The sequence below is a fragment of the Mus caroli genome, unplaced genomic scaffold, assembly GCF_978045245.1.
Source record: "Mus caroli unplaced genomic scaffold, Mus_caroli_1 scaffold_15, whole genome shotgun sequence".
NCBI classification, from domain to species: Eukaryota; Metazoa; Chordata; class Mammalia; order Rodentia; family Muridae; genus Mus; species Mus caroli.
In genome coordinates, this window is record NW_028227270.1 from 71,234,492 (window position 1) to 71,260,308 (window position 25,817).

At 43.7% G+C, this 25,817-nt stretch overlaps 1 protein-coding gene and 1 long non-coding RNA gene across 4 annotated transcripts in view; one reads left to right on the forward strand and one right to left on the reverse strand.

Moving 5' to 3' along the window:
• LOC147001002 (uncharacterized) overlaps window positions 1–15,947 on the reverse strand; it is a 120,509-nt gene extending 104,562 nt beyond the window's left edge. For all 3 annotated transcript variants that reach the window (XR_015045336.1, XR_015045337.1, XR_015045335.1), the window contains exons 1-3: window positions 15,856–15,947; window positions 14,852–14,942; window positions 1,094–1,142 (exon numbers count right to left, since the gene is read on the reverse strand). This is a non-coding gene — a long non-coding RNA (uncharacterized LOC147001002). The remainder of the gene's footprint in view (window positions 1–1,093; window positions 1,143–14,851; window positions 14,943–15,855) is intronic.
• Window positions 15,948–19,837: 3,890 nt separating this feature from the next.
• On the forward strand, window positions 19,838–25,544 carry LOC110307672 (spermatogenesis-associated protein 31E1-like). Its single transcript, XM_085830754.1, has 4 exons — window positions 19,838–20,036; window positions 21,260–21,311; window positions 22,017–22,077; window positions 22,306–25,544. Exons 1-4 carry the CDS (start codon window positions 19,851–19,853, stop codon window positions 25,409–25,411), a joined length of 3,405 nt encoding a protein of 1,134 aa, XP_085686880.1. The 5' UTR covers window positions 19,838–19,850; the 3' UTR covers window positions 25,412–25,544.
• The last annotated feature ends 273 nt before the right edge of the window (window positions 25,545–25,817 follow it).

Below are 25,817 nucleotides of genomic sequence, written 5' to 3' on the forward strand. Positions count from 1 at the left end.
CACAAATGCTGCTAGCTATGATACCATGATGCTGCTGCTCCCCTATGCTGCTAGGAATGGAACTATGAAAGAAGGAGGGAAGGCTTGTCAGAAGATGCATAACAAATCCTGAAACACAACAGTAAAGTAGCAGAGGATGGAAGTGTGCATCAGGCTTCCCAGTATGTTCTGAGAACTGGCAGAGGATGTGAGTTAGCTACAGGAATCAAGGGAATCCAATAGGCTCTGATATACTAGTGTACATGGGACAAGCTGGGCAGCTGGGCAAAGGCTGGATACCTAGAGTTCCTATGGGAAAACAGCAGGGCAGTGTCCACCATGGCTTGACAAGGAAATGACTGGGTAAAGTGGAGCATGACTCCCTAGGTCCTGTCCCTCCACACTTTGTGTAATGGGTATGTCCAGTAGGACCTGACACTTACACAGCACACTGGTGGCAGGAGGAGGGGCTCTTGATTCTTCAGAGTGCCTTGAGTTTGGTAGTTGAATTCCTAACAAGTCCAAATCTTAGCAGTGAACACAGGAGGTTAGGAACATCAGGGTCTGATACCTAGCAATGTATGTGAGGTAGGGGGGTCTCACAGGGTATAAGACTTAGTATTGTATGTGGAGTGAGGTACAGTGGATTTACCAGCATAGACTGAAACATAGCAGCATCTTTATGAGTGATGGGGTCAGGGAGGGAATGTGTACAGCAGGATCGGATAAAAACGCAATACCCAATAGTGCGGCTAGGGTTCCAGCAGCATCAGTTTTATGACAGTATATATAGGGCTTTAAGTGTAGGTCAGCAGCGCATGCAATCTACCAGTTTATTTAGGGTAGGGTCCATTAGGTCCTGAGTTAAGGAAGGTTGTATTCATCCAGGTATATGCAGCTGACATTGATAGCTTCCAGTGTATATGGTGTATCTGTGAGGGAGGTGTCAACAAGGACTGATACCTAGAAGTTTATATTATCCACTCTCCCATGCTGCTGCCCCAAATACAATGATAATTTTCAGACAGGATTGGACACACTCATCTAGAACTAATGTGATGTTTAAGGTGTCAGGACTCAAAGGACAACACACCAGAGTGGCTACACCACTTACTATAGCAGATGTCAGATGCTACTGGACCACACCAACTCCCTGCTGCTATCTGAAAAACACAAGCAAGCAATCAGTCCCTTTAGATTGTCCCCTGATGAAGCCCCACATATAGTGCCATATTGAGATCATTCTGGACACTCTCCAACATCCACATGACACATACTGAGGTTTGAAGTTCTCTAGAACATCCCCTCCACTATCACAAACTACTGCACGGCCCTAGATCCTGCTGCAATTGCCTTTCCCCTTTCCCACAGCCCTAAATACACTGCTTTTATCACTCCATGCTGGGTGCCCACACACACAGTGCTATTTTCAGGCAAGGATGTCCATTCAGGCAAGGATGGACAACTAAAGCCACGTACCTACATAGCATTCAGGTGTCTCGGCCCTCCTAAACACCTCTTCCCTGAGGATACCACTCCACTCACAGTGCTAGGTACCTGACATTACTAGAAATCCCACTGACACTGCCACACAGCTTGGCCTAGGGGACAGCGTGCTGGCTTGGTACACACACAGACTCTTGAGGGTAAGCCCATCAAGACTGATGTCTTAAGTTTATCCAGGAGGTCCTATGACATAGTACATTATAGTCTGTGACAGGAGTACAGGAGTCTCCATCAGGGCCTGATAACTAATGTTGTAGGTGCTGACTGGGGCTGATGTCTAAGAGGGTCCTGACACCGAGAAAGACATGTGAGCTTCATTAATGTGAGGCTGTCAAGCAGGGCCCAGGACATAGCAGTGAGTTGATGGTACAGTGGCAGGGAGTATCCATCAAGGCCTGATGACTATCAGTCAATATAAGGTTTTGTCAGGCATCAGGACCGGATACACAGAACTAATGTGCTGCATATGTTGGTGACCTGTTCAGCATGGTTCAATACCCAGCAGTCAGTGTGGTGTTTGGTGGGAAGTAGTGCATGGCCCAATACTTAGGAATGTATTCAAGGCACTGGGGATGTTGTACAGTAATTCCTGGTGCCTACAAGTACAAGTGCTATTTAACAGTGTATTACACCTGGGGTATATGCCAGGACGGGAGGTGTCCTGCAAGATGTGAATCTAGCAGTATATGTTGGTTAATGGCAGGGGGTGGAATGACAAGCAAGTCCTGATACCTGTCCCAGTATATCTGGTGGCAATGTGGTTAGGGGAACTCCTAACAGGTTCTGGCACCTGGCATTGTATATGAGACAGCAAAACAGCTGCTGTCTAGCCAGGACTGATGTCCAGAAATCTATATGGTGATTGTACTTCAGGTACTTGAAGTAATATTGTATATAGGGTGTTAATGTAAGGCTGTAGGAGATCAAGTCCTGTTGCTCACCCCACCCCATACTACCTGACATACAGTGCTATGATCAGATCCAGTAGAGAGTCCCTCTCTGCCACACATAATATGTTGGGAATCTGTTGTCACCACACCACACACTATACCACTACCACCCTTGAACTATTGCCCATAAGGACCTTTGATGGCCAGGCAAATACATACAATTTCATGTCCCTGTGTGAAGGTGTTCTCATGGCATAGTGAAATGAACACATTACCTGCGTGTGGATGTGCTGAGCCTGCTCCTCCTGAAAACTGTCAACCTTCTGTGGCTCAAAACATCTCCCTCTGCTGTACATTCTATGACCATAAAGATGTGTTTTCTGATGTGGAGCAGCTTCATGATGTTTGGATGATCCAGAAGCTTAATTTGTCAATTTCATCCCTGTTTTCTGTGTCATTTTTCCCACCCCTTTCAGAAGATCCTGACAGCAGACCACAACTCTTTGTGGAGGTGACAGGACCATGTAAAGCTGCCTTTACTGAGGTTCCTGAGGTGACCCAACAGGGTCACACTTTCAGAGGGCCTGACCTCCAGGTCCAGCTGCATCACTGCCTGCTCTCTTCACTTCCCTGCAAGCCGCTTGACAATTTCCACCCTAATATAAGCTGGCAAACAATGAGATGAAAACCATGGAATTACAAACAAGAGAAGCAGGTTTGGAAGAAGCCTGACTATTCTCAATTCCCACATAGAAAACTAAGAGATAGGTAAGATGGTCCCATAGTGCACTTCTGTGTCATAGAAAACCAACAACACAACACTGGAAGTTACTGGGACCAGAGGGATTCAGGCACCCAGGAACTCCACGTGACCAGTGTCATAGGTTCCTTCTGGTCTGCATCCGTGCCCTGAGCAGACCTTGAGCATAAAATCCACAGTCAGTCCCACAACACCCAGAGGAAGCTCCACTCCAAAGCTCTCTAACAATCCCATGACTGCAGTTTCGCAGAATCACAGGATATCAGGATTGCAAGATTGCAGGATCGCAGGATCCCAGAGGCAGCTTGACTCCCAGAAGCTCTGACACACCCAGGATCTCACAATCACAGGATCCCAGAATCACAGGATTTCACAATCACAGGATCCCAGAGACAGCAGAACTCTGAGTAGTTCTGACAACCAGGATCACAGGAAGGACAGGCTCCAGTCAGACATAGCCAGGGTAGGTAGCACTAGAGATAACCACATGGCGGTAGGCAATCACAAGAACATAAGCAACAGAAACCAAGGTTACTTGGTAGCATAAGAACCCAATTCTCCCAACAGATCAAGTCCATCATCACATCAGAAAAGCAAGATTTGAATCTAAAATCACTTTTCATGATAATGATAGAAAACTTTAAGAAGGATATAAATAACTCCTTTGAAGTATAGCAGAACACAGGTAAACAGCTAAAAACCCTTAAAGATGAAACACAAAAATCCCTTAAAGTACAGGAAAACACAATCAAACAGGTGAAGGAAATTTTCAAAACCATGAAGATCTAAAAATGGAAATAGAAACAATAAAGAAAGCACAAAGGGTGACAAACCTGGGGGTTAGAAAACCTAGGAGAGATATCAAGAGTCATAGATACAAGCATCACCAGCAGAATACAAGAAGAGAGAATCTCAGGTGCAGAAGATACCATAGAAAACATTGACACAACAGTCAAAGAAAATGCAAAATTCAGAAAGATCCTAACCCAAAATATCCAGGAAATCCAGGACACAATAAGACGACCAAACCTAAGGATAATAGGTATAGAGCAGAGCAGAAGATTCCCAACTTAAAGGGCCATCAAAAATCTTCAACAAAATTGTAGAAAAAAACTTCCCTAACCTAAAGAAAGAGATGCCCATGGACATACAAGAAGCCTACAGAACCCCAAATAGACTGGGCCAAGAAAGGAATTCCTCCTGTCACATAATAATCAAAACACCAAATGCACTAAACAAAGAAAGAATATTAAAAGCAATAAGGAAAAAGGTCAAGTGCAGACCTATCAGAATTACACCAGACTTCTCACCAGAGACTATGAAAGCTAGAGGATCCTGGGCAGATGTCATACAGACCCTAAGAAATCACAAATTCCAGCCCAGGCTACAACATCCAGCAAAACTGTCAATTATCATAGCTGGAGAAAACAAGATGTTCCCTGACAAAACCAAATTTTACACAATATTTTTTCATAAATACGGCCTTATAAAGGATAACAGATGGAAAACACCAACACAAGGAGGGAAACTCCACCCTAGAAAAAAGCAAGAAAGCAATCTTTCAACAAACTTAAAAGAAGATAGCCACAGAACCATAATTCTACCTCCAAATACAAAAATAACAAGAAGTGACAATCAAGTTTCCTTAATGTCTCTTAACACCAATGGACTCAATTCCCCAATAAAAAGACATAGGATAACAGACTGGATATGTAAACAGAACTCAGCATTTTCCTGCACACAGGAAATCCATCTCCGTGACAGAGATAGACAAGACCTCAGAGTAAAATGTTGGAAAACAATTTTCCAAGCAAATGTTTCCAAGAAACAAGATGGAGTAGCCATTCTCATATCAAATAAAATCAACTTTCAACCAAAAGTTATCAAAAAAGATAAGGAAGAACACTTCATACTGGTCAAAGGAAAAATCTACCAAGATGAACTCTCAATTCTTAACATCTATGGTCCAAATGCAAGGCCACTCACATTCATAAAAGAAACTTTACTAAAGCTTAAAACACACATTGTACCCCTTACAGTAATAGTGGGAGACTTTAACACTCAACTCTCAGCAATGGACATATCATTGAAACAAACTAAACAGAGACACAGTGAAGCTAACAAGTTATGAGCCAAATGGATCTAACAGATGTTTATAGACCATTTCATCCTAAAGCAAAAGAATATACTTTCTTCTCGGGCCTCATGGTACCTTCGCCTAAATTGACCATATAATCAATCACAAAACAGACCTCAATACATACAAGAAGATTTAAATAATCCCATGCACCCTATCTGATTACCACAGACTAAGGCTGGTCTTAAATACCAACAAAAACAATGGAAAACATACATACACATGGACAACACTCAATTCAATGACAACTTGGTCAAGGAAGAAATAAAGAAAAAATTAAAAACTTCTTAGAATGCAGAGAAAATGAAGACACATCATACCCAAACTTATAGGACACAATGAAAGCTTTGCTAAGAGGAAAACTCAAAGCTCTGAGTGCCTCACAAAAGAAACTGGAGAGAGCTTACACTAGCAGCTTGACAGCACCCCAGAAAGCTCTAGAACAAACAGAAGCAAATACACCCAAGAGGAGTCGATGGCAGAAAATAGTCAAACTCAGGGCTGAAATCAACCAAAAAGAAACAAAGAGAACTGTACAACAATCAACAAAACCAGGAAGTGGTTCTTTGAAAAAATCAACAACATAGATAAACTCTTAGCCAGACTACCCAGAGGGCACAGAGACAGAATCCAAATTAATAAAATCAGAAATGAAAAGGGAGACATAATGAAATATATCTTAAAATAATTATTCTATTTGTGGAATATTAACAGTTAGAAATATTAAAATCATGTTTTACAAACATCATGGAATAATTATTGGTAATTTTTTATCACTGTGCTTGAAATTAGCATTTTCTTAATGTTTAACATCAAAGAGTTTTTTCCATTTTAAAATTTTTAAACAACATTTACTGATGAAATAATTTCTCTCCTAGAAACACTAATAATCTTTTTTAAGCAAACTTATAGTTAGACCCTGTACACAGACATATAGTGTGTTTTCAATACCTATGTCAGGTGGTATCATATAAAGACTTTTGAATATATTTTTTAATGATTCATTTTTCATATTTTATGCTCTTATACTATGCTTAATTCCTAAAGAATATTTTGTATGTTTTGAAACCATTTAGTATTCAACATTAGAAATAGGATCCTCAGATACGGGCAGTATTAGATGTTCATCAATGATATTTTTAGGGGAAGGAAGGATATGAATATAAAAGTTGAACAAAATTTTTATATTTGATTCTCTAAAATACTCATTATTAATATGTTTGATGTATATAACGCATTCAAGTCATAAAAATTTTTAAGATTAAAAAAAAGAAAAGGGGCGCGGGACCTGAGACTGCATTAGTTAGGGAAGCAGAAACCGGCCTGAGTAGAACCACAGGCCTCATCCGGCTGGATCAGCGCCGGGGTAGCGGGAGCGCAGGGTTGCCTGACACCCGCCAGCTACCCACGACCCCGCCGCAGGATTTTGGGACTGCTGGTGAGTGGAACACAGCTTCTGCTCCAATCCAATTGCGCGGGACCCGAGACTGCATTAGTTAGGGAAGCAGAAACCGGCCTGAGTAGGGCCACAGGCCTCATCCGGCCGGATCAGCGCCGGGGTAGTGGGAGCGCAGGGTTGCCTGACACCCGCCAGCTACCCACGACCCCCGCCGCAGGATTTTGGGACTGCTGGTGAGTGGAACACAGCTTCTGCTCCAATCCAATTGCGCGGGACCTGAGACTGCATTAGTTAGGGAAGCAGAAACCGGCCTGAGTAGGGCCACAGGCCTCACCCAGCCGGATCAGCGCCAGGGTAGCGGGAGCGCAGGGTTGCCTGACACCCGCCAGCTACCCACGACCCCCGCCGCAGGATTTTGGGACTGCTGGTGAGTGGAACACAGCTTCTGCTCCAATCCAATTGCGCGGGACCTGAGACTGCATTAGTTAGGGAAACAGAAACCGGCCTGAGTAGGGCCACAGGCCTCATCCGGCCGGATCAGTGCCTGGGTAGCAGGAGCACAGGGTTGCCTGACACCCGCCAGCTACCCACGACCCCCGCCGCAGGATTTTGGGACTTTTGGTGAGTGGAACACAGCTTCTGTTCCAGTCCAGTCACGCGGGACCTGAGACTGCTCTGGTTGGGGAGAGTGAAATCCGGCCTACATAGGGCCACAACCCTCTTCCGGTCAGAAAAGCACCGGGGCAGCTGGGTCGCAGGGTCTGCTGACACTCACCAGCTACCCACAACACCCGCCACAGGATCTTAAGACTTCTGGTGAGTGGAGCACAGCTTCTGCTCCAATCCAATTGCGCGGGACCTGAGACTGCATTAGGTAGGGAAGCAGAAAACGGCCTGAGCAGGACCACAGGCCTCATCCGGCTGGATCAGCGCCGGGGTAGCGGGAGCGCAGGGTTGCCTGACACCCGCCAGCTACCCACGACCCCCGCCGCAGGATTTTGGGACTGCTGGTGAGTGGAACACCGCTTCTGCTCCAATCCAATTGCGCGGGACCCGAGACTGCATTAGTTAGGGAAGCAGAAACCGGCCTGAGTAGGGCCACAGGCCTCATCCGGCCGGATCAGCGCCGGGGTAGCGGGAGCGCAGGGTTGCCTGACACCCGCCAGCTACCCACGACCCCCGCCGCAGGATTTTGGGACTGCTGGTGAGTGGAACACAGCTTCTGCTCCAATCCAATTGCACGCGGGACCAGAGACTGCATTAGTTAGGGAAGCAGAAAAACGGCCTGTGTAGGACCACAGGCCTCTTCCGGCTGGACCAGCACCGGGGTACCGCCAGCTACCCACGACCCCCGCCGCAGGATTTTGAGACTGCTGGTGAGTGGAACACAGCTTCTGCTCCAATCTTTAAACAGTGACAACAATAACAACTAACCCCAGAGATTACAAGATGGCGAAAGGTAAACGTAATAATCCTACTAACAGAAACCAAGACCACTCACCATCATCAGAACCCAGCACCCCTTCTTCGCCTAGTCCAGGGCACCCCAACACACCGGAAAAGCTAGACACGGATTTAAAAGCATATCTCCTGATGATGATAGAGAACTTCAAGAAGGACTTTAATAACACACTTAAAGAAATGCAGGAGAACACTGCTAAACAGGCAGAAGACAATGAAGAGAAAGCACAAAAATCCCTTAAAGAATTGCAGGAGAACAGTTACAAATCCTTAAAGAAAAACACGATAACATAATCAAACAGGTAGAAGTCCTTACAGAAAAACAGGAAAACACATCCAAACAGATGATGGAAATGAACAAAACCATACTAGACCTAAAAAGGGAAGTAGACACAATAAAGAAAACCCAAAATGAGGCAAAACTGGAGATAGAAACCCTAGGAAAGAAATCTGGAACCATAGATACGAGCATCAGCAACAGAATACAAGAGATGGAAGAGAGAATCTCAGGTGCAGAAGATTCCATAGAGAACATCGGCACAACAATCAAGGAAAATGTAAAATGCAAAAAGATACTAACTCAAAACATCCAAGAAATACAGGACGCAATGAGAAGACCAAACCTACGGATAATAGGAGTGGATGAGAATGAAGATTTTCAACTCAAAGGACCAGCAAACATCTTCAACAAAATTATAGAAGAAAACTTTCCAAATCTAAAGAAAGAGATGCCCATGAACATAAAAGAAGCCTACAGAACTCCAAATAGACTGGACCAGAAAAGAAATACCTCCCGACACATAATAATCAGAACAACAAATGCTCTAAATAAAGATAGAATACTAAAAGCAGTAAGAGAAAAAGGCCAAGTAACATATAAAGGCAAGCCTATCAGAATTACACCAGATTTTTCACCAGAGACTATGAAAGCCAGAAGATCCTGGACGGATGTTATACAGACACTAAAAGAACACAAATTCCAGCCCAGGCTACTATACCCAGCCAAACTCTCAATTAACATAGATGGAGAAACCAAAGTATTCCACAACAAAACCAAATTCACACATTATCTCTCCATGAATCCAGCCCTTCAAAGGATAATAACAGAAAAAAACCAATACAAGGACAGGAACCACGCCCTAGAAACAACAAGAAGGTAATCCCTCAACAAACCTAAAAGAAGACAGCCACAAGAACAAAATGCCAACTTTAACAACAAAAATAACAGGAAACAACAATTACTTTTCCTTAATATCTCTTAATATCAATGGACTCAACTCCCCGATAAAAAGACATAGACTAACAAACTGGCTACACAAACAAGACCCAACATTTTGCTGCTTACAGGAAACTCATCTCAGAGAAAAGGATAGACACTACCTCAGAATGAAAGGCTGGAAAACAATTTTCCAAGCAAATGGCATGAAGAAACAAGCTGGAGTAGCCATTCTAATATCTGATAAGATTGACTTCCAACCCAAAGTCATTAAAAAAGACAGGGAGGGACACTTCATACTCATCAAAGGTAAAATCCTCCAAGAGGAACTATCAATCCTGAATATCTATGCTCCAAATACAAAGGCAGCCACATTCATTAAAGAAACTTTAGTAAAGCTCAAAGCACACATTGCACCTCATACAATAATAGTGGGAGACTTCAACACACCACTTTCACCATTGGACAGATCATGGAAACAGAAACTAAACAGGGACACAGTGAAACTAAGACAAATTATGAACCAAATGGATCTGGCAGATATCTACAGAACATTCTATCCTAAAACAAAAGGATATACCTTTTTCTCAGCACCTCATGGTACCTTCTCCAAAATTGACCACATAATTGGTCACAAAGCAGGCCTCAACAGATATAAAAATATTGAAATTGTCCCATGCATCCTATCAGATCACCATGGACTAAGGCTGATCTTCAATAACAAAATAAATAATAGAAAGCCAACCTTCACGTGGAAACTGAACAACACTCTTCTCAATGATACCTTGGTCAAGGAAGGAATAAAGAAAGAAATTAAGGACTTTTTAGAGTTCAATGAAAATGAAGCCACAACATACCCAAACTTATGGGACGCAATGAAAGCATTTCTAAGAGGAAAACTCATAGCTCTGAGTGCCTCCAAAAGGAAACTAGAGAGAGCACACATTAGCAGCTTGACAACACACCTAAAAGCACTAGAACAAAAGGAAGCAAATTCACCCAAGAGGAGTAGACGGCAGGAAATAATCAAACTCAGGGGTGAAATCAACCAAGTGGAAACAAGAAAAACTATTCAAAGAATCAACCAATCAAGGAGCTGGTTCTTTGAGAAAATCAACAAGATAGATAAACCCTTAGCCAGACTCACTAGAGGGCACAGGGAAAGCATCCTAATTAACAAAATCAGAAATGAAAAAGGAGACATAACAACAGATCCTGAAGAAATCCAAAACACCATCAGATCCTTCTACCAAAGGCTATACTCAACAAAACTGGAGAACCTGGATGAAATGGAGAAGTTCCTAGACAGATACCAGGTACCAAAGTTGAATCAAGATCAGGTTAATGATCTAAACAGCCCTATATCCCCCAAAGAAATAGAAGTAGTCATTAATAGTCTCCCAACTAAAAAAAGCCCAGGACCAGATGGGTTTAGTGCAGAGTTCTATCAGACCTTCAAAGAAGATCTAATCCCAGTTCTTCACAAACTATTCCACAAAATAGAAACAGAAGGTACTCTACCCAACTCATTCTATGAAGCCACAATTACTCTGATACCTAAACCACAAAAAGACCCAACAAAGATAGAAAACTTCAGACCAATATCCCTTATGAATATTGATGCAAAAATCCTCAATAAAGTTCTTGCTAACCGAATCCAAGAACACATCAAAACAATCATCCATCCTGACCAAGTAGGTTTCATCCCAGGGATGCAGGGATGGTTCAATATACGGAAATCCATCAACGTAATCCAGTATATAAACAAACTCAAAGACAAAAACCACATGGTCATCTCGTTAGATGCGGAAAAAGCATTTGACAAGATCCAACACCCATTCATGATAAAAGTCTTGGAAAGATCAGGAATTCAAGGCCCATACCTAAACATGATAAAAGCAATATACAGCAAACCAGTAGCCAACATCAAAGTAAATGGTGAGAAGCTTGAAGCAATCCCTCTAAAATCAGGGACTAGACAAGGCTGTCCACTTTCTCCATACCTATTCAACATTGTACTTGAAGTCCTAGCCAGAGCAATTCGACAACAAAAGGAGATCAAAGGGATACAAATTGGAAAAGATGAAGTCAAAATATCACTCTTTGCAGATGATATGATAGTATATATAAGTGACCCTAAAAATTCCACCAGAGAACTCCTAAGCCTGATAAACAGCTTCGGTGAAGTAGCTGGATATAAAATTAACTCAAACAAATCAATGGCCTTTCTCTACACAAAGAATAAACAGGCTGAGAAAGAAATTAGGGAAACAACACCCTTCTCAATAGTCACAAATAATATAAAATATCTTGGCGTGACTCTAACTAAGGAAGTGAAAGATCTGTATAATAAAAACTTCAAGTCTCTGAAGAAAGAAATTATAGAAGATCTCAGAAGATGGAAAGATCTCCCATGCTCATGGATTGGCAGGATCAACATTGTAAAAATGGCTATCTTGCCAAAAGCAATCTACAGATTCAATGCAATCCCCATCAAAATTCCAAATCAATTCTTCAACGAATTAGAAAGTGCAATCTGCAAATTCATCTGGAATAACAAAAAACCTAGGATAGCAAAAACTCTTCTCAAGGATAAAAGAACCTCTGGTGGAATCACCATGCCGGACCTAAAGCTCTATTACAGAGCAATTGTGATAAAAACTGCATGGTACTGGTATAGTGACAGACAAATAGACCAATGGAATAGAATTGAAGACCCAGAAATGAACCCACACACCTATGGTCACTTGATCTTCGACAAGGGAGCTAAAAACATCCAGTGGAAGAAAGACAGCATTTTCAACAAATGGTGCTGGCACAACTGGTTGTTAACATGTAGAAGAATGCGAATCGATCCATTCCTATCTCCTTGTACTAAGGTCAAGTCTAAGTGGATCAAGGAACTTCACATAAAACCAGAGACACTGAAACTTATAGAGGAGAAAGTGGGGAAAAGCCTTGAAGATATGGGCACAGGGGAAAAATTCCTGAATAGAACAGTAATGGCTTGTGCTGTAAGATCGAGAATTGACAAGTGGGACCTCATGAAACTACAAAGCTTCTGCAAGGCTAAAGACACCATCAATAAGACAAAAAAACCACCAACAGATTGGGAAAGGATCTTCACCTATCCTAAATCAGATAAGGGACTAATATCCAATATATATAAAGAACTCAAGAAGGTAGACTCCAGAAAGTCAAATAACCCCATTAAAAAATGGGGCTCAGAACTGAACAAAGAATTCTCACCTGAGGAATACCGAATGGCAGAGAAGCACCTGAAAAAATGTTCAACATCCTTAATCATCAGGGAAATGCAAATCAAAACAACCCTGAGATTCCACCTCACACCAGTCAGAATGGCTAAGATCAAAAATTCAGGTGACAACAGATGCTGGCGAGGATGTGGAGAAAGAGGAACACTCCTCCATTGTTGGTGGGATTGCAAGCTTGTACAACCACTCTGGAAATCAGTTTGGCGGTTCCTCAGAAAATTGGACATAGTACTACCGGAGGATCCAGCAATACCTCTCCTGGGCATATATCCAGAAGATGTCCCAACCGGTAAAAAGGACACATGCTCCACTATGTTCATAGCAGCCCTATTTATAATAGCCAGAAGCTGGAAAGAACCCAGATGTCCCTCAACAGAGGAGTGGATACAGAAATTATGGTACATTTACACAATGGAGTACTACTCAGCTATTAAAAAGAATGAATTTATGAAATTCCTAGCCAAATGGATGGACCTGGAGGGCATCATCTTGAGTGAAGTAACACAATCACAAAAGAACTCACACAATATGTATTCATTGATAAGTGGATATTAGCCCAAAACTTAGGATACCCAAGATATAAGATACAATTTGATAAACGCATGAAACTCAAGAAGAATGAAGACCAAAGTGTGGACACTGTGCACCTTCTTAGAATTGGGAACAAAACACCCAGGGAAGGAGTTACAGAGACAAAGTTCGTAGCTGGGATGAAAGGATGGACCATTTAGAGACTGCTGTATCCAGGGATCCGTCCCATAATCAGCTTCTAAACGCTGACACCATTGCATACACTAGCAAGATTTTGCTGAAAGGACCCAAATATAGCTGTCTCTTGTGAGATGATGCCGGGGCCTAGCAAACACAGGAGTGGATGTTCACAGTCAGCTATTGGATGTATCACAGGGCTCCCAATGGAGAAGCTAGAGAAAGTACCTAAGGAGCTAAAGGGATCTGCAACCCTATTGTTGGAACAACATGATGTACTAACCAGAACCCTGGAGCTCTTGTCTCTAGCTGCATATGTATCGAAAGATGGCCTAGTCGGCCATCAATGGAAAGAGAGGCCCATTGGACTTGCAAACTTTATATGCCCCAATATAGGGGAATGCCAGGGCCAAAAGAATGGGAATGGGTGGGTAGGGAAGTGGGGGGCGCTATGGGGGACTTTTGGGATAGTATTGGAAATGTAATTGAGGAAAATATGTAATAAAAATATATATATAAAAAAAAAAAAAAAAAAAAAAAAAAGAAAAGGAAAAGAGCAACAAACACAACCCCAAACCAGTAGCTGATAAAACAGACTGAAAGTGAGAGCTGAGACTTACTAAACAGAAAATAATGAACATTGAAAAAAACATCCACCTCCTTGTAAAGGAGAGAAACTGAAGAAGCATTCCCAAATCTAAGGATATGAGAAGATACAGAGTAAAACTAGAGACAAATGACTGTGATACAGTAGCAGATACAGCAAGGCTCTAACAACCTTTAGAACAGGGCTGGAGAGATGGCTTGGGCTTTAAGAACACTGACTGATCTTTCAGAGGTCCAGAGTTTAATTCGCAGCAACCACATGGTAGCTCACAACCACCTGTAATGGGATCTGATGCCCTCTTCTGGTGTGTCTGAGGACAGCAACAGTGTACTAACTCACCACAAAAAAAATGTATAGATCTTAAAAAGGAAAAAAAAAAAAAAGAACCATTAGAACATATCTAAAAATCTTTGAAACAGAGCTATAGGAAACCTATACTGCAACCAATTTTGAAACAGGAAGAAATGGGAAAATTTCAAAATACATATAAAATGCTTGAATAGATCAATAACAAGCAATAAAATTAAAACATTAACTGGAAAAAATCAACAAAAGTCCAAGGTTTGACATATTCATAAATGAATTCTACCAGACTTTTAAAGAACACCAATGTTCCTAAGATAATTCCATGAAATAAAAGGGAAGGGACACTTTCCACTGTGTTCCAGAAAGCCAACATTACCCTGTAACGAAAACCAGACAAACAGAACGCTTGCTGCTTCTGAGGATAGAGCTGCTTACAACCAGACCAGATGATCCAAGTTTTGTTTCTGGAGCCCACATGGTGGAATGAGAGAACTGGCCTCACAATTTGTCCTCTGTCCTTCCCATGTGGGCAGACACACACAAACAATTAAAACCAGAGTAAACCAAACACTATTACCAATATTTTCATGTAAAAGATGTAACAAACCTTAACGAGAGTCTGTGATACTTCACGATAAACAACACATTTATAAGCTCATGTTCATGAACGTCAGTTCACTCACGAATATAAGGTGAGTCTGAAATACACAAATCCATAAATAAAATCATGTGAAGAGTGTATGAGATGAAAAAGGACCTAGCCTTAAGAATAAAAAGTGTCAGCCAGGTGTGGTGGCATATGTCTTTAATCTTAGCACCTGGGAGTCTGAGTCAGGCATATTTCTGAGTTCGAGGCCAGCCTACAGAGTGAGTTCCAGGACAACCAGGACTACATAGAGTAAACCCTCTCTTGAAAACCAACAAACAAAAACAAAGAATGAAAAGTGTCGTTTCCAGAAAATAGGTGGAACTAAGGATAATGCTTCATGTGACAAGCCAAGTCTCTGAAGACAACTGTGCTTGTTCTCATTTCTATTCATAATGTGCCCGTGTTGGAGGATCCTGGACATAAAAGGGGGACAGGAAAGAGGGGCAAGGCTCTGCTTCCCTGTGATGGTCCACAGGGCTTGTACTAAGCAGGAGCCTGCTTGTCTCAGCCACCACGAACTGTCCAGGGAGTGCTGCACAGAGTCCTGGGAGGTTCAGAATCTATATTCTGCAGCCCCAAGGCCTCCAATAGCCAGGCAGTGCGAAGAAAGGTTCAGTGCCTACTACACAACCAAAGTGGTTCTGACAAGGTGAGAAGGCAGGTTAGGGAATAACATCATCAGCAGGACTAGAAAACCTATCCGGTACTGGTGTCGCAGGCCGGTAGGATTTGCTGAAGGAGGCAGAGGCAGGAGGATCTGGAGTTCGAGGACATCCTGGTCTACACATTTAAAAAGCCGGGCGTTGGTGGCACACACCTTTAATCCCAGCACTCGGGAGGCAGAGGCAGGCAGATTTCTGAGTTCGAGGCCAGCCTGGTCTACAGAGTGAGGTCCAGGACAGCCAGGGCTACACAGAAAAACCCTGTCTCGAAAAAGAAAAAAAAGAAAAACTAGGTTGTACCTGGGTGCTGGGGGAGTAGACAGGAGCAGCTCTCCTGAAATGATGCTTGAGCAGACTGTCTCTGCCTCTGTATCCCCGGAGTGAAAACTTAACCTCAGTTAGAACAGGTCAGTTACCAACTGTCTCAACAACCACGCACCAACTGTAACTCCTGGTCAAGACCTAATTGGTCACATGTCCAGAACTTGGCCAATCAGACTGGCTAGTGAACCAGGACTCTCCTGATTGGTCATACTGAGGTCATGTGACTCCTGTATGCACATGAGAAGGTAAATGTCCCTACCACAAGCAGACAGTCTTACTACAGCAGGGTTAAGGAGAGAGGCTTTGCATGCTCTGTGCTTCCTTTCCAGGACTGTGCCAGCTAGGATGCACCTCCCCATCACATTGCCTCTGTCCACAGGAGAGCTAGCTCACTATTGCATTTCCTTTCTCAGGTCCCGAAATACAGACCTATTTCTGAAGAGCAGATTTTCAGTTTACTCTCAGCTGTGGGTCATCCCTGAGTACAAAAGCCTTCAGTTATGTATTCAGTCAGTGATCCTTTACCTTTCACTAGGGATCACCTACTGGGTCCGGAGGGCAACAAGACTGAAGGAATTCCTGTTTTCAAAAAACTCACAGTATAAAAGAAAAAGTGCGACACATTTAAACAGTGTCTATGTCTACAGTGTGTACTGTGCTTTGCCTCAGAGAGGGGGCTCTTAATTCCTGCCATGCCATGTGTGCTAATACCATTAACAAGTGAACTCCAAAGATTTATCATAAAATAGTCATGGCTTGTCATACTTGATTTTGCTCTCAAAGTGTCTCAAAATTAAATGTTATTTTCCACTGCCTTTTCTGATCATTCATTGCACTGCTTTAGTGATGGATAATTTTAATCCAGAGATTTTCACATGATAATGTTTCCTTGATTGAAGGCTTTGCCCACACTTTGAAAGACCCTTTCCCAGATATATAACTCTTAAAGCAGTCTTGTTGTTCTGTGATGCCTGACTCCATTGTCTGTTTTGTAAATGATTCATGCTCCATATGTCAGTCGAGACTCAGTAGAAAGACAATCTCTCACCCTTGGAAGGCCTGAACCCAGAAATGAAGCTGCTATTGTTGATTGCAGAGAATACTGGCAAAGTATTGGTAGGGAGTCATTCATGGCCCAGTACTTAGGAATGTATTTGACACAGTGCACAAGTTGTAAAGCAAGGCCTGTCAACCAGCAATGCAAGTGCTATCTATCAGTGCACTACACCTGGTGGTATATTTAACTCCTCAGTTTTTCCAGGAGCTCGAACAAGGCACTGATGAGGTTGCAACCCATGGAGATCTGGGAGTTCTTTAGGGTAGCAGTCTTCAGCTTCAATGTGGACCACCCATCCTTACCAAGGTGATGCCAAAATATGGCAATGCCATACACAGGATGACCTCAGGAGAATGTTTGCACTTAAACTCATCCAGAAGAAAGTTACACTTGGAGTTAGAGTAAACCTTAGGCTGAGCAGTCAGTGCAGACTTTCCTTTCTCCAACCCCTTGGTAGGTGGGAAGTTAGCCATTATTCTTCTTTCCACTCACTATGAGGATTCTGATTATTATCTTTTCTACCTTGCTCTTTCCATGGGGTATCCATTGTAGATTGGCTCCCTACAAGCTCCCTACCATCAAACTGCAGATTCATCTCAAGACATTCCTGAAATGAAATTGCTTAATACAGATGAGGAAACATCATTTTGGTACTGTACAGAAGGCCTGGAGAAAAGAAGGGCCCTGACCTATCGTGGAGTGCCACAGGCTAGCTCAGTCGGCTCCTCAGCCCTCTGGAGAAATCCGGTTGCTTGTACTCAGGTTTGAAAGGAGTTGGTGAGTGACAAACAGACACGAACACCAGAGAGTGTTGGAACTGAACGTAATTTTTCAAAGTGAGCATCAGAATTATATTACAGAAGAAAACAAGGAAGTTAGGTGATATATTGAGTTCATCTGATGCATAATGATTCTTTACACAAAACAGAGTAATGCATACATAAAGACTGGCAGGAACCAGGCCGTGATTACAATTGAGATAAAAAGCGGCCCTATCTAAAGTCAGCTATTCTAGGAGCCTGGTGAGGATTTCATAACCTAGTCACAATTCTAGTCTATTGTATAAGCCACCAACAGGGGGCTTCTGCTCTTGTTAAACTTTTCATGAAAAATGCAATACTCTAGTTCCTCCTTAAACCACAACCCCCTAAGCCTAGACCATTGTAAATTCCTGCATATGAGAGTGACTGGGCTGTTATTCTAAATTTCCTTTGGAGAACTTGCCCTGAGATTTCTACTCTTACCCAGTAAACTGCAATGCCTGATTTGTTTCACTATGTCTTTCAACACTGAAGTCATTTTGTCTAAATATGTCAAATCATTCATTGGGGGCACCTATAATAAAACAATACTGAAAGAAAGCACTCTAACCCTATCATCGACTATCGCCAGGACATATCTGGACCACATCCCTGTTATGGAATGACAAAGACTCTCCACGAGACCAGTTTCTGTGAAACTTTTTATCTCAGGACTAAGGTCAAGCTTTTTGACTTGTCATGCACACTCTACTGGAGTGGGTGTGGCAATGGAGCCAGACCAGGATTCAGAGAATCATGATGCCAACCAGTGTTACTTGCTTGTGCACCTAGAAAGTCCTCAATTTATCTGAGTGACCAGCTGCCCCAGGAATCCCCTCAACACCTCTCCTGCCACTTGAGTGAACTGTATGCCATTCATGATGCTCAAGGTGAGGGCACCCAGGTGCTCCCTGGAGAAATGATATCACAGAAATAATCATTTCTGATAGGTTTGCCTCAAACATACCCTACTCTTACACCAGTATCCGTAAAGTTTTTCTTGAATTTGCTTTCAATTTTTTTATCCTGTTTTGCCTTACTTGCATTCTTCTTGTGTCACCAGGTCTAAATCTCACTGTCATCTTCAGCTAGTGTCACTCTAACTGTTCGAGCCCCTTCATGCACAGAAGGATGTACTACAGTCTCAACAAAGGAGGAGAAGAAAAACAAGAAAAAGGAGTATGAAGAAAAGGATAATGAGAAGGAGATGAAGAACAGGAAGAAGAACAAAACCACACTTGAAGGGACAAAGCTGTCCAGAAATCATTATCACCAGGGTCACTGCACACACACAGGTGAGGATGTTGTATAGTACACATGTGAAGGGATGCATGATGTTTAGAAGGAAACATTAGAAAGACCCCACAGACAGTGGGAGCTCCAGCTTTGGCTTGCCTTGCTCTGCCTTCCTAATCATTGCTGCTGACAAGCTTGTATTGGTTCACCCTACATTTTATTGCTGAGCTTAGCCTATGATGTCTTCTTCAAAGACTCACCAGGGAACTTCTGATGAGATTCCAGAGGCTTCTTGCAATTTCTTTGGAAATGGCCCTACTGGTGAACCTCACAGTTTCTTCTCGAATGAACTGCCCTTGCTGACTCATGTGTGGTGGTATCTGGACTAGACCTAACTAGAGCTGCTAATTCATGTTTGCTATTTGCTAGGGGACTGGACCAGTAAGAAAGAAGATTGGGATTTTTGAAAAGAACCATTTCCAAGTTGGCCTACTTCACTCATGTCCCAATAACATTCCTTTTCCACAAGTTCTGGTGGGTTGTGTGTCAGAGGGGAGGGTGAACTCTTATAAAAGTAAGTTGGGTAAAATATATGCCTACACAGAGAAATATTGATGCTCAGAAAGAAAGAACAAAGGATGGACAAAGGTCGATGTGTGCCTGATTCAGCAACAGGATTTGGAAGGAGGGAGCAGGGAAAGGACACAGGATGGGACCATAGGCTGGAGGCTGGGGAGGGGCTGTGGCACCCTCTCTCCTGCCAGGAGCCCTTTGTGATGAGGAGGTCACAGCTGTGTGATGTGGCCTGAGATTTCATGACACACATCAACCTGTGCCCTAGGACTCAGTAGCCTGAGAGCTGCTCTGCTGTTCAGAAGATGGAGAATTTTCTCACTCTGATGAATAGCATTAGTGACACATGGATGAGTCCCAGCTGCATGGACATAGTAATGGACATGGGCATTGCCTTTTTGTGTGGAGCTGGACTCTTTTTCCTACTACTGCCATTCCTGAAGGACTGCCCAGTGTCACCACCACCAGAAAGTGAAAGTGACATCTCAGAGGTGAGGAGACTCTTGGTTCACACACAATGGAGCAACAGTCTGTTGTTCATGACTCCTACTCCCACATTTCATAGAAATACAGGTGTAGTGACAAATTGTGGTATAAATGTGTGTGTGTGTGTGTGTGTGTGTGTGTGTGTGTGTGTGTGTAAACTCAGGTGTACATGGGGCTGCTTCAGAATGCTCACAGCAACTGACTGTGCTTTACCTCATGTTCAAGCAGTAGCATGAATTTGTCAACAGCAGAAAATTTCATTGTTCTTATGACTTTTAGAATTCTAGGAACTTTCAGAGGATATATAAATGCTATGTGCTTTAGAGGCACATTTGGCAGTTGGTTGTTGTTGGGTGTTATCCATTGCTGGTGTTTGTGCCTTGTTAACTATTCTCGTGAACAGAAGGAAGAAGAAGATATCCTGGATATCCCCACAATGAAGATTAAACTTGCCCTAAGTAACTAAACCCGCCTAATCAGCAGAAAATAGCTTAAGAATAATGTCTCCCCATTTCCCCTCTATCTTTTTTTTCCTATCTAGTATTTGGGGATGGAATGGGTGGAAAAAATGGTGGAGAAGGAAGGATGGAAGAAGGACGAACCTACAAAGTATCTAAATTCTAGCTAAAGACTGGTGAGGGGAAATTTCCAGAAAGAGTCTGAAAGGGCTGACAGGCAGGGCAGAGGTGAGAGTGTCTCTGAGGTGTCTGCCCAGAGCTCCCAGAGCATCTGTACAAGGAGACCACTAAGGACCACTGAGACTCCATGGACAGACTGCATTTCTGAGTTGGTGGAGACACAGGAGAAGCTCAGAGGAGAACATCTGTCCTCTGCTGAGGCTCTTGATTTGTCTGTGCTGTGCTGACAACAAGCAGGTGATAAGACCAAGGGCCTCAGATCAGGGCTTGAGTCTCCTTTGCTCTTAGGGAGCAGGTAACACCTGTCAGCCCAAAGGCAGCTGCAGAGCTCAGCCTTGGGTAGGATCCTGTCTGAGGAACACTGACTGAGCACATCCCTGGTATGTGTAGCATATATAGCCACTTTTGCAAATTTTCCAACAAGGCAATAAGGAAGTGAGTACAGTGTTAATGAGGCAAGCATGGCTGAGAGAGAGCACACACTGGGAAATGCAGATTTCATGTAGTCAATGACCAAAGAGAGCAGGCAGCTTGCATAGCAGAGAGAGGAAGAACAGCCCCAGCTCGTTTGTGTTGTTTCTAAATGGCAGGATGTGAGGATGGAGCAGAACAAGACCAGGAAGGAAACTGCTACTGGAAAAGGTAAACATCTGCTTTCCTGTGGTGAGATATTCCATCTGGCTGGCCCTTTAATGACCAGGTTCTTGATGAGAGAGCCATGTGTCCAAGGACATGATATGCAGGAAGGAAGAGGGATTTCTGGGAAGGAAAGTAGAATCAGGGAACACCCAAGTTTTGTGACAGAAAGAAGCTGTGGAGGGGCTAGGATGGGAGCTACACATGTGAGTGTTGATCAAGACACTGGACTGATGCTGTGCCCCTGTATAGGGATCTCCATGTCCACCTGACAGCAGGTAGCTTCAGTACTCCCTTCTGTATTTCTCTTTCAGATAACTGATCCTCGGGGCATTATATGTTGTAAGTGGAATAACACAGTTTGAGGGAGGAGCAAGAAAGTGTAATGGAGGGCCGTGCGTGGTGGCACACGCCTTTAATCCCAGCACTCGGGAGGCAGAGGCAGGCGGATTTCTGAGTTCGAGAGGCCAGCCTGGTCTACAAAGTGAGTTCCAGGACAGCTAGGGCTATACAGAGAAACCCTGTCTCAAAAAAAAAAAAGAAAGAAAGTGTAATGGAGAGATGAGATCCCTCCATTTCCCTTTCTCATTTTCAGTGTTCCTTGCACTATGATAGTTGAGCATTAGAGTCCTTGCAGAGGTGATCATAAGAGAGATGCCTCACTCCTCAGTGATCTCATTCCTTGTCCTATTCTTACTTAACTATCTCCAGGTTGTAGAGATGGAAGAAAATATGTGGAAGAGACCAAGACTCCATCACAACCTATGAGAATGTAAGAAATCTTTGTCTTATGGGAATTTTCAAGCCAGATTGTGAACTCAGAATCTGGAGATGCTGTGCAGGGTGGGATGGGAAGACAGCCCTGTTGGATGAGAGAATAAGGAACATGTGATATGGAGGCAATGAGTCACTGTATGGCTACAGGTGCCATATTTACACAGACTGATGGCTCTCTTGATCCTCTGCTTGGGGCTGATGTTTTGCCTGCTGTCTTTTGCAGTTCCACTAAGCAACTGCTCCAGGACTCCCCACCACAACCCATGTGGGACCCTCTTCACAAAATGGATCACCTTCCTCTCTTTCAGCAGTTGTCTTACCTCAAGGTCTTGGAACATCTTATATGGAAGGAGTTTAGTTACATATTCTGGGGCATTTCCTCTCTGTTCCCTGAGTCACTTCTGGCTACTGCCCATATCCTCAGAAGCCCTACCTTGTCAGAACGGAAAACCGTGAGGTTTTGTGATGCCTGTGGCCCTGCCCAAGCTCTAGCCCAGGGGGAAGGACAACCACAGCTTTCCCAGGACCTGCCATTGCCTCTGAAACTTGTGACACCAAGTGTGGAAGGTGTGGCATGGTTCCAAGAAATGGAAATGGTCCCAAGCTCTACATCAAACCAAATGCCACCTTGTTTCAAGAGAAGGACCTGTAGAATAGCATGTCCTACCACTGAGAGAGGGACACAGACACCACTAACAACTGAATACCAGTCCTTGCCACATGGACTGTATTGGAAAAACACCACAGTTTCTGATATCCGAAAACATCAAGAAGCTATTTGTAAGCCCACTCAGAACTTGTCCAAGGGCACCCAGCACACTACAGGTATCAGGTCAGCATCCATCCTTCCTGAGAATTGTCAGATCATCCATAACAATGAGGAGCCACAGAATGAAGACAAGGCACCTAATATGGGAGAACCACTAGGAACTCCTGTCACACTCCACCCCTCCAGGAAACTGACCCAGTTTCAGGAACATTTCCCAGCAAACAGTGATCATTATTGTAAAAGCAGGTCTCAACTCTCCCAGGCTGCCCAGCCCTCCATCCTCTACTCCAAACCCTACAAATTTAGCAAAATGATTGAGTCTGTTCCCTTGGGGGTACCCGTAAAGGAGGACATAGCAACCTGTGATATACATAACACCATCAAGAAGGGTATTGGTCTAGGAGTCAAAGATGTGCCTTGCACTTCAAGTAACAGCCCTGGGAAGGCGCTAAAATCCAGGAACCCTGCACTGAGGACAGACACTCTGTCCTACATGAACCCTTCGGAGCAACATTTCTTCCTTGACTCAAACACTGAAAGGAAGCTGGAATCAAAGAGCACAAAGCTCCCAAAGAAACACAGAAGGAGACCACATCAGGAGGACCTTGAGGCAAGGGATCTGACCCCACCTGAAGTTCCAGCCTCAAAAGTTCCCCAGGTTGGGTTTGCCTCCTCACCCATCTGTCGTTCCAAGGCTGAATACTATGCCAAGGCTGCCATGGTCCTGGAAAATTTACATCACCAGGATCCAGGAGGGACAAGGGTGGACAGTATTTCAAATGACAGGCTTGAAAGTGCTGACTTTACATTCTCACCTGCAGAAGTTCAGGAGACCCAAAGAACACCTCCACCTGCTGCCAGCCATGGGCCCTCAAAAGCACAACCAGATTCATTGCAGGGATACCTGAGTATTCAGCAACCTGCTTTTTGCTTCCAGGCAAAACCCCCACAGAGTAGAACTATCCAATGCACGGGAAAAGGCAAGCTGCAACCAAATACCAGCCCCAAAATACCCAAGCTTCCACCATGGAAGAGATTTATGAATGTGGACTCAGGACAACCCTGCTGGCGGGTGATAGTGATTGATCCTGAAGAAAATATCCCACCTTCAACAGCCAAACAAAGCAATATAGTGGAGGAAAAAGAAGAGCCACCTCCTGCATGGACAGTGAGTCTGGGATCCAGTGACATTGACAATGACCAAGCCATCAGTATGGATCCCAGGAACTTTGGATCTTTAGAGGACAACAAAAACCCAGGCCATCTCCAAACACCTACCACACAGCACTCACAGGACTCAGGTCTAAAACCACAAGCATACAGTAAAGTTGACTTGCTATCAAAGGAGCAGCCAGAGGCCTGGCTTGTGAAACATAATCCAGATGGACCCAGTACAGTACATCCTGCCAAGGTCAGCTTGCCTTTACAGCACTCATGGCCCCACTCCCAAAACACATGCCAAAACACCCAAGCTTTCCAGGGCTTAGGTGATGTCCTCATGAAGACACATGAAAGGGTGGAAACTAAAGAGATCAGTGTCCTGAAGGATAAAATCAAACTGTTGGATCCCAAGTGGCTTCATCACCATGAAGAGAGGCAGAGTATTATAAGATCTACAGGCATATGTCAGGAGGAAAGCCTTGGGGGAGTGAGGCCTTCCATCCCAAGCTCCACCCAGCTCAATGATACAACCTGGAAACCAGGAAAAGGAGAGATAACTTCTAAATACTCTTGGAAGAATATCAGAAGGAATCCATTACAATATGAAAACTTCAGCAGAAAATATAACAGGCAGGGGGATTCTTTACAGAATGATCACCCCCCAGCATCTACTGTCCAAATGCAGGAGGTTGTAACAAGATACAAGGTCATCTATAATATGGTAGCTGAAATACAATCCCTCGTGAGTATTCTAGTCCAGATACTGGAAAAGACTGAAGGAGAACAACCAAAGGTACAAATGTGTAAAGTGGAATCACTGACATCCCAGCTCGGTGGCTCATCCTATCCTTCTGAGGGTGTGTATGACACAGATCATAGCAGAGTACCAGGCAGAAAGAGCTGTGGCCATGCCGCAATCCCTGATAAGCATAACTGTCCCTTCACATACAGAGAAACTGGAGATGAACTGCAGTCAGGGACTGAAGACCTGAGAGCCTATGATCAACATCAGAACCAAGTAAAGAGGGAGATGGGCTTGGACCCTTTCCACATGCCCAAGGAGTTTGACCTTCCATGTAGGTACAGCAGAATTGGAGACAAACAGGAGCCAGGCCTTGCAGACCAGAGAGCCTGTGACCTATGTAGAACAAAGATTGTAATGGGTCACTGTCCACACAGAAGTCCCGAGGGGAAAAAGCATTCATTCAGATACAGAGAAATTAGAGATGAACAGCAGCCAGGTATTGACCATAAAGCCTTTGACCCACATCAAAGTACAAGAAAAGGAATGGGCCGTGGCTGGTTCCTGAGTCCCAAAGAGAACCATCCAGTCAAGCAAAGGGAAAATGACTGCTCTTGGCCTTCAGTTGCTGCCCAGGGAGCCTCTGACCCCAGGTAGACCTTACCAGAGTAAGTCAAGGAGCAGGGGGCTCAATCCATCCATGCCTCCCCACACCAGGATCTTCCAGAAGATGTCCCATCTGCTAAGCCATTGTTTTCCCCATGCCTCCTGGTAATAAACTTGGTTTGGTCCCTGCAAGGAAACTCTTTTTCTTTCTGGAGTTCTTCCTTGCCTGCTCATGGCTCCTTCCCAGGCAGGAGCTGCTTCTGGGTTCCTGCTCCTATCTTTCAGCACAGTGGTTTCTGTCCTACAGTGATGGAGCAGGGTAAGTTCAGCATTGCTTCTGCCTCAGTGCAGTTTATGGAGAGACAGGGCCCATGGGAAGGCATGGTCACTTAGAGGGGTCATTCTCACAGTCCCATCACTGTGCAGATAGTATCAATCTTGCTGTCATTACAGAGAC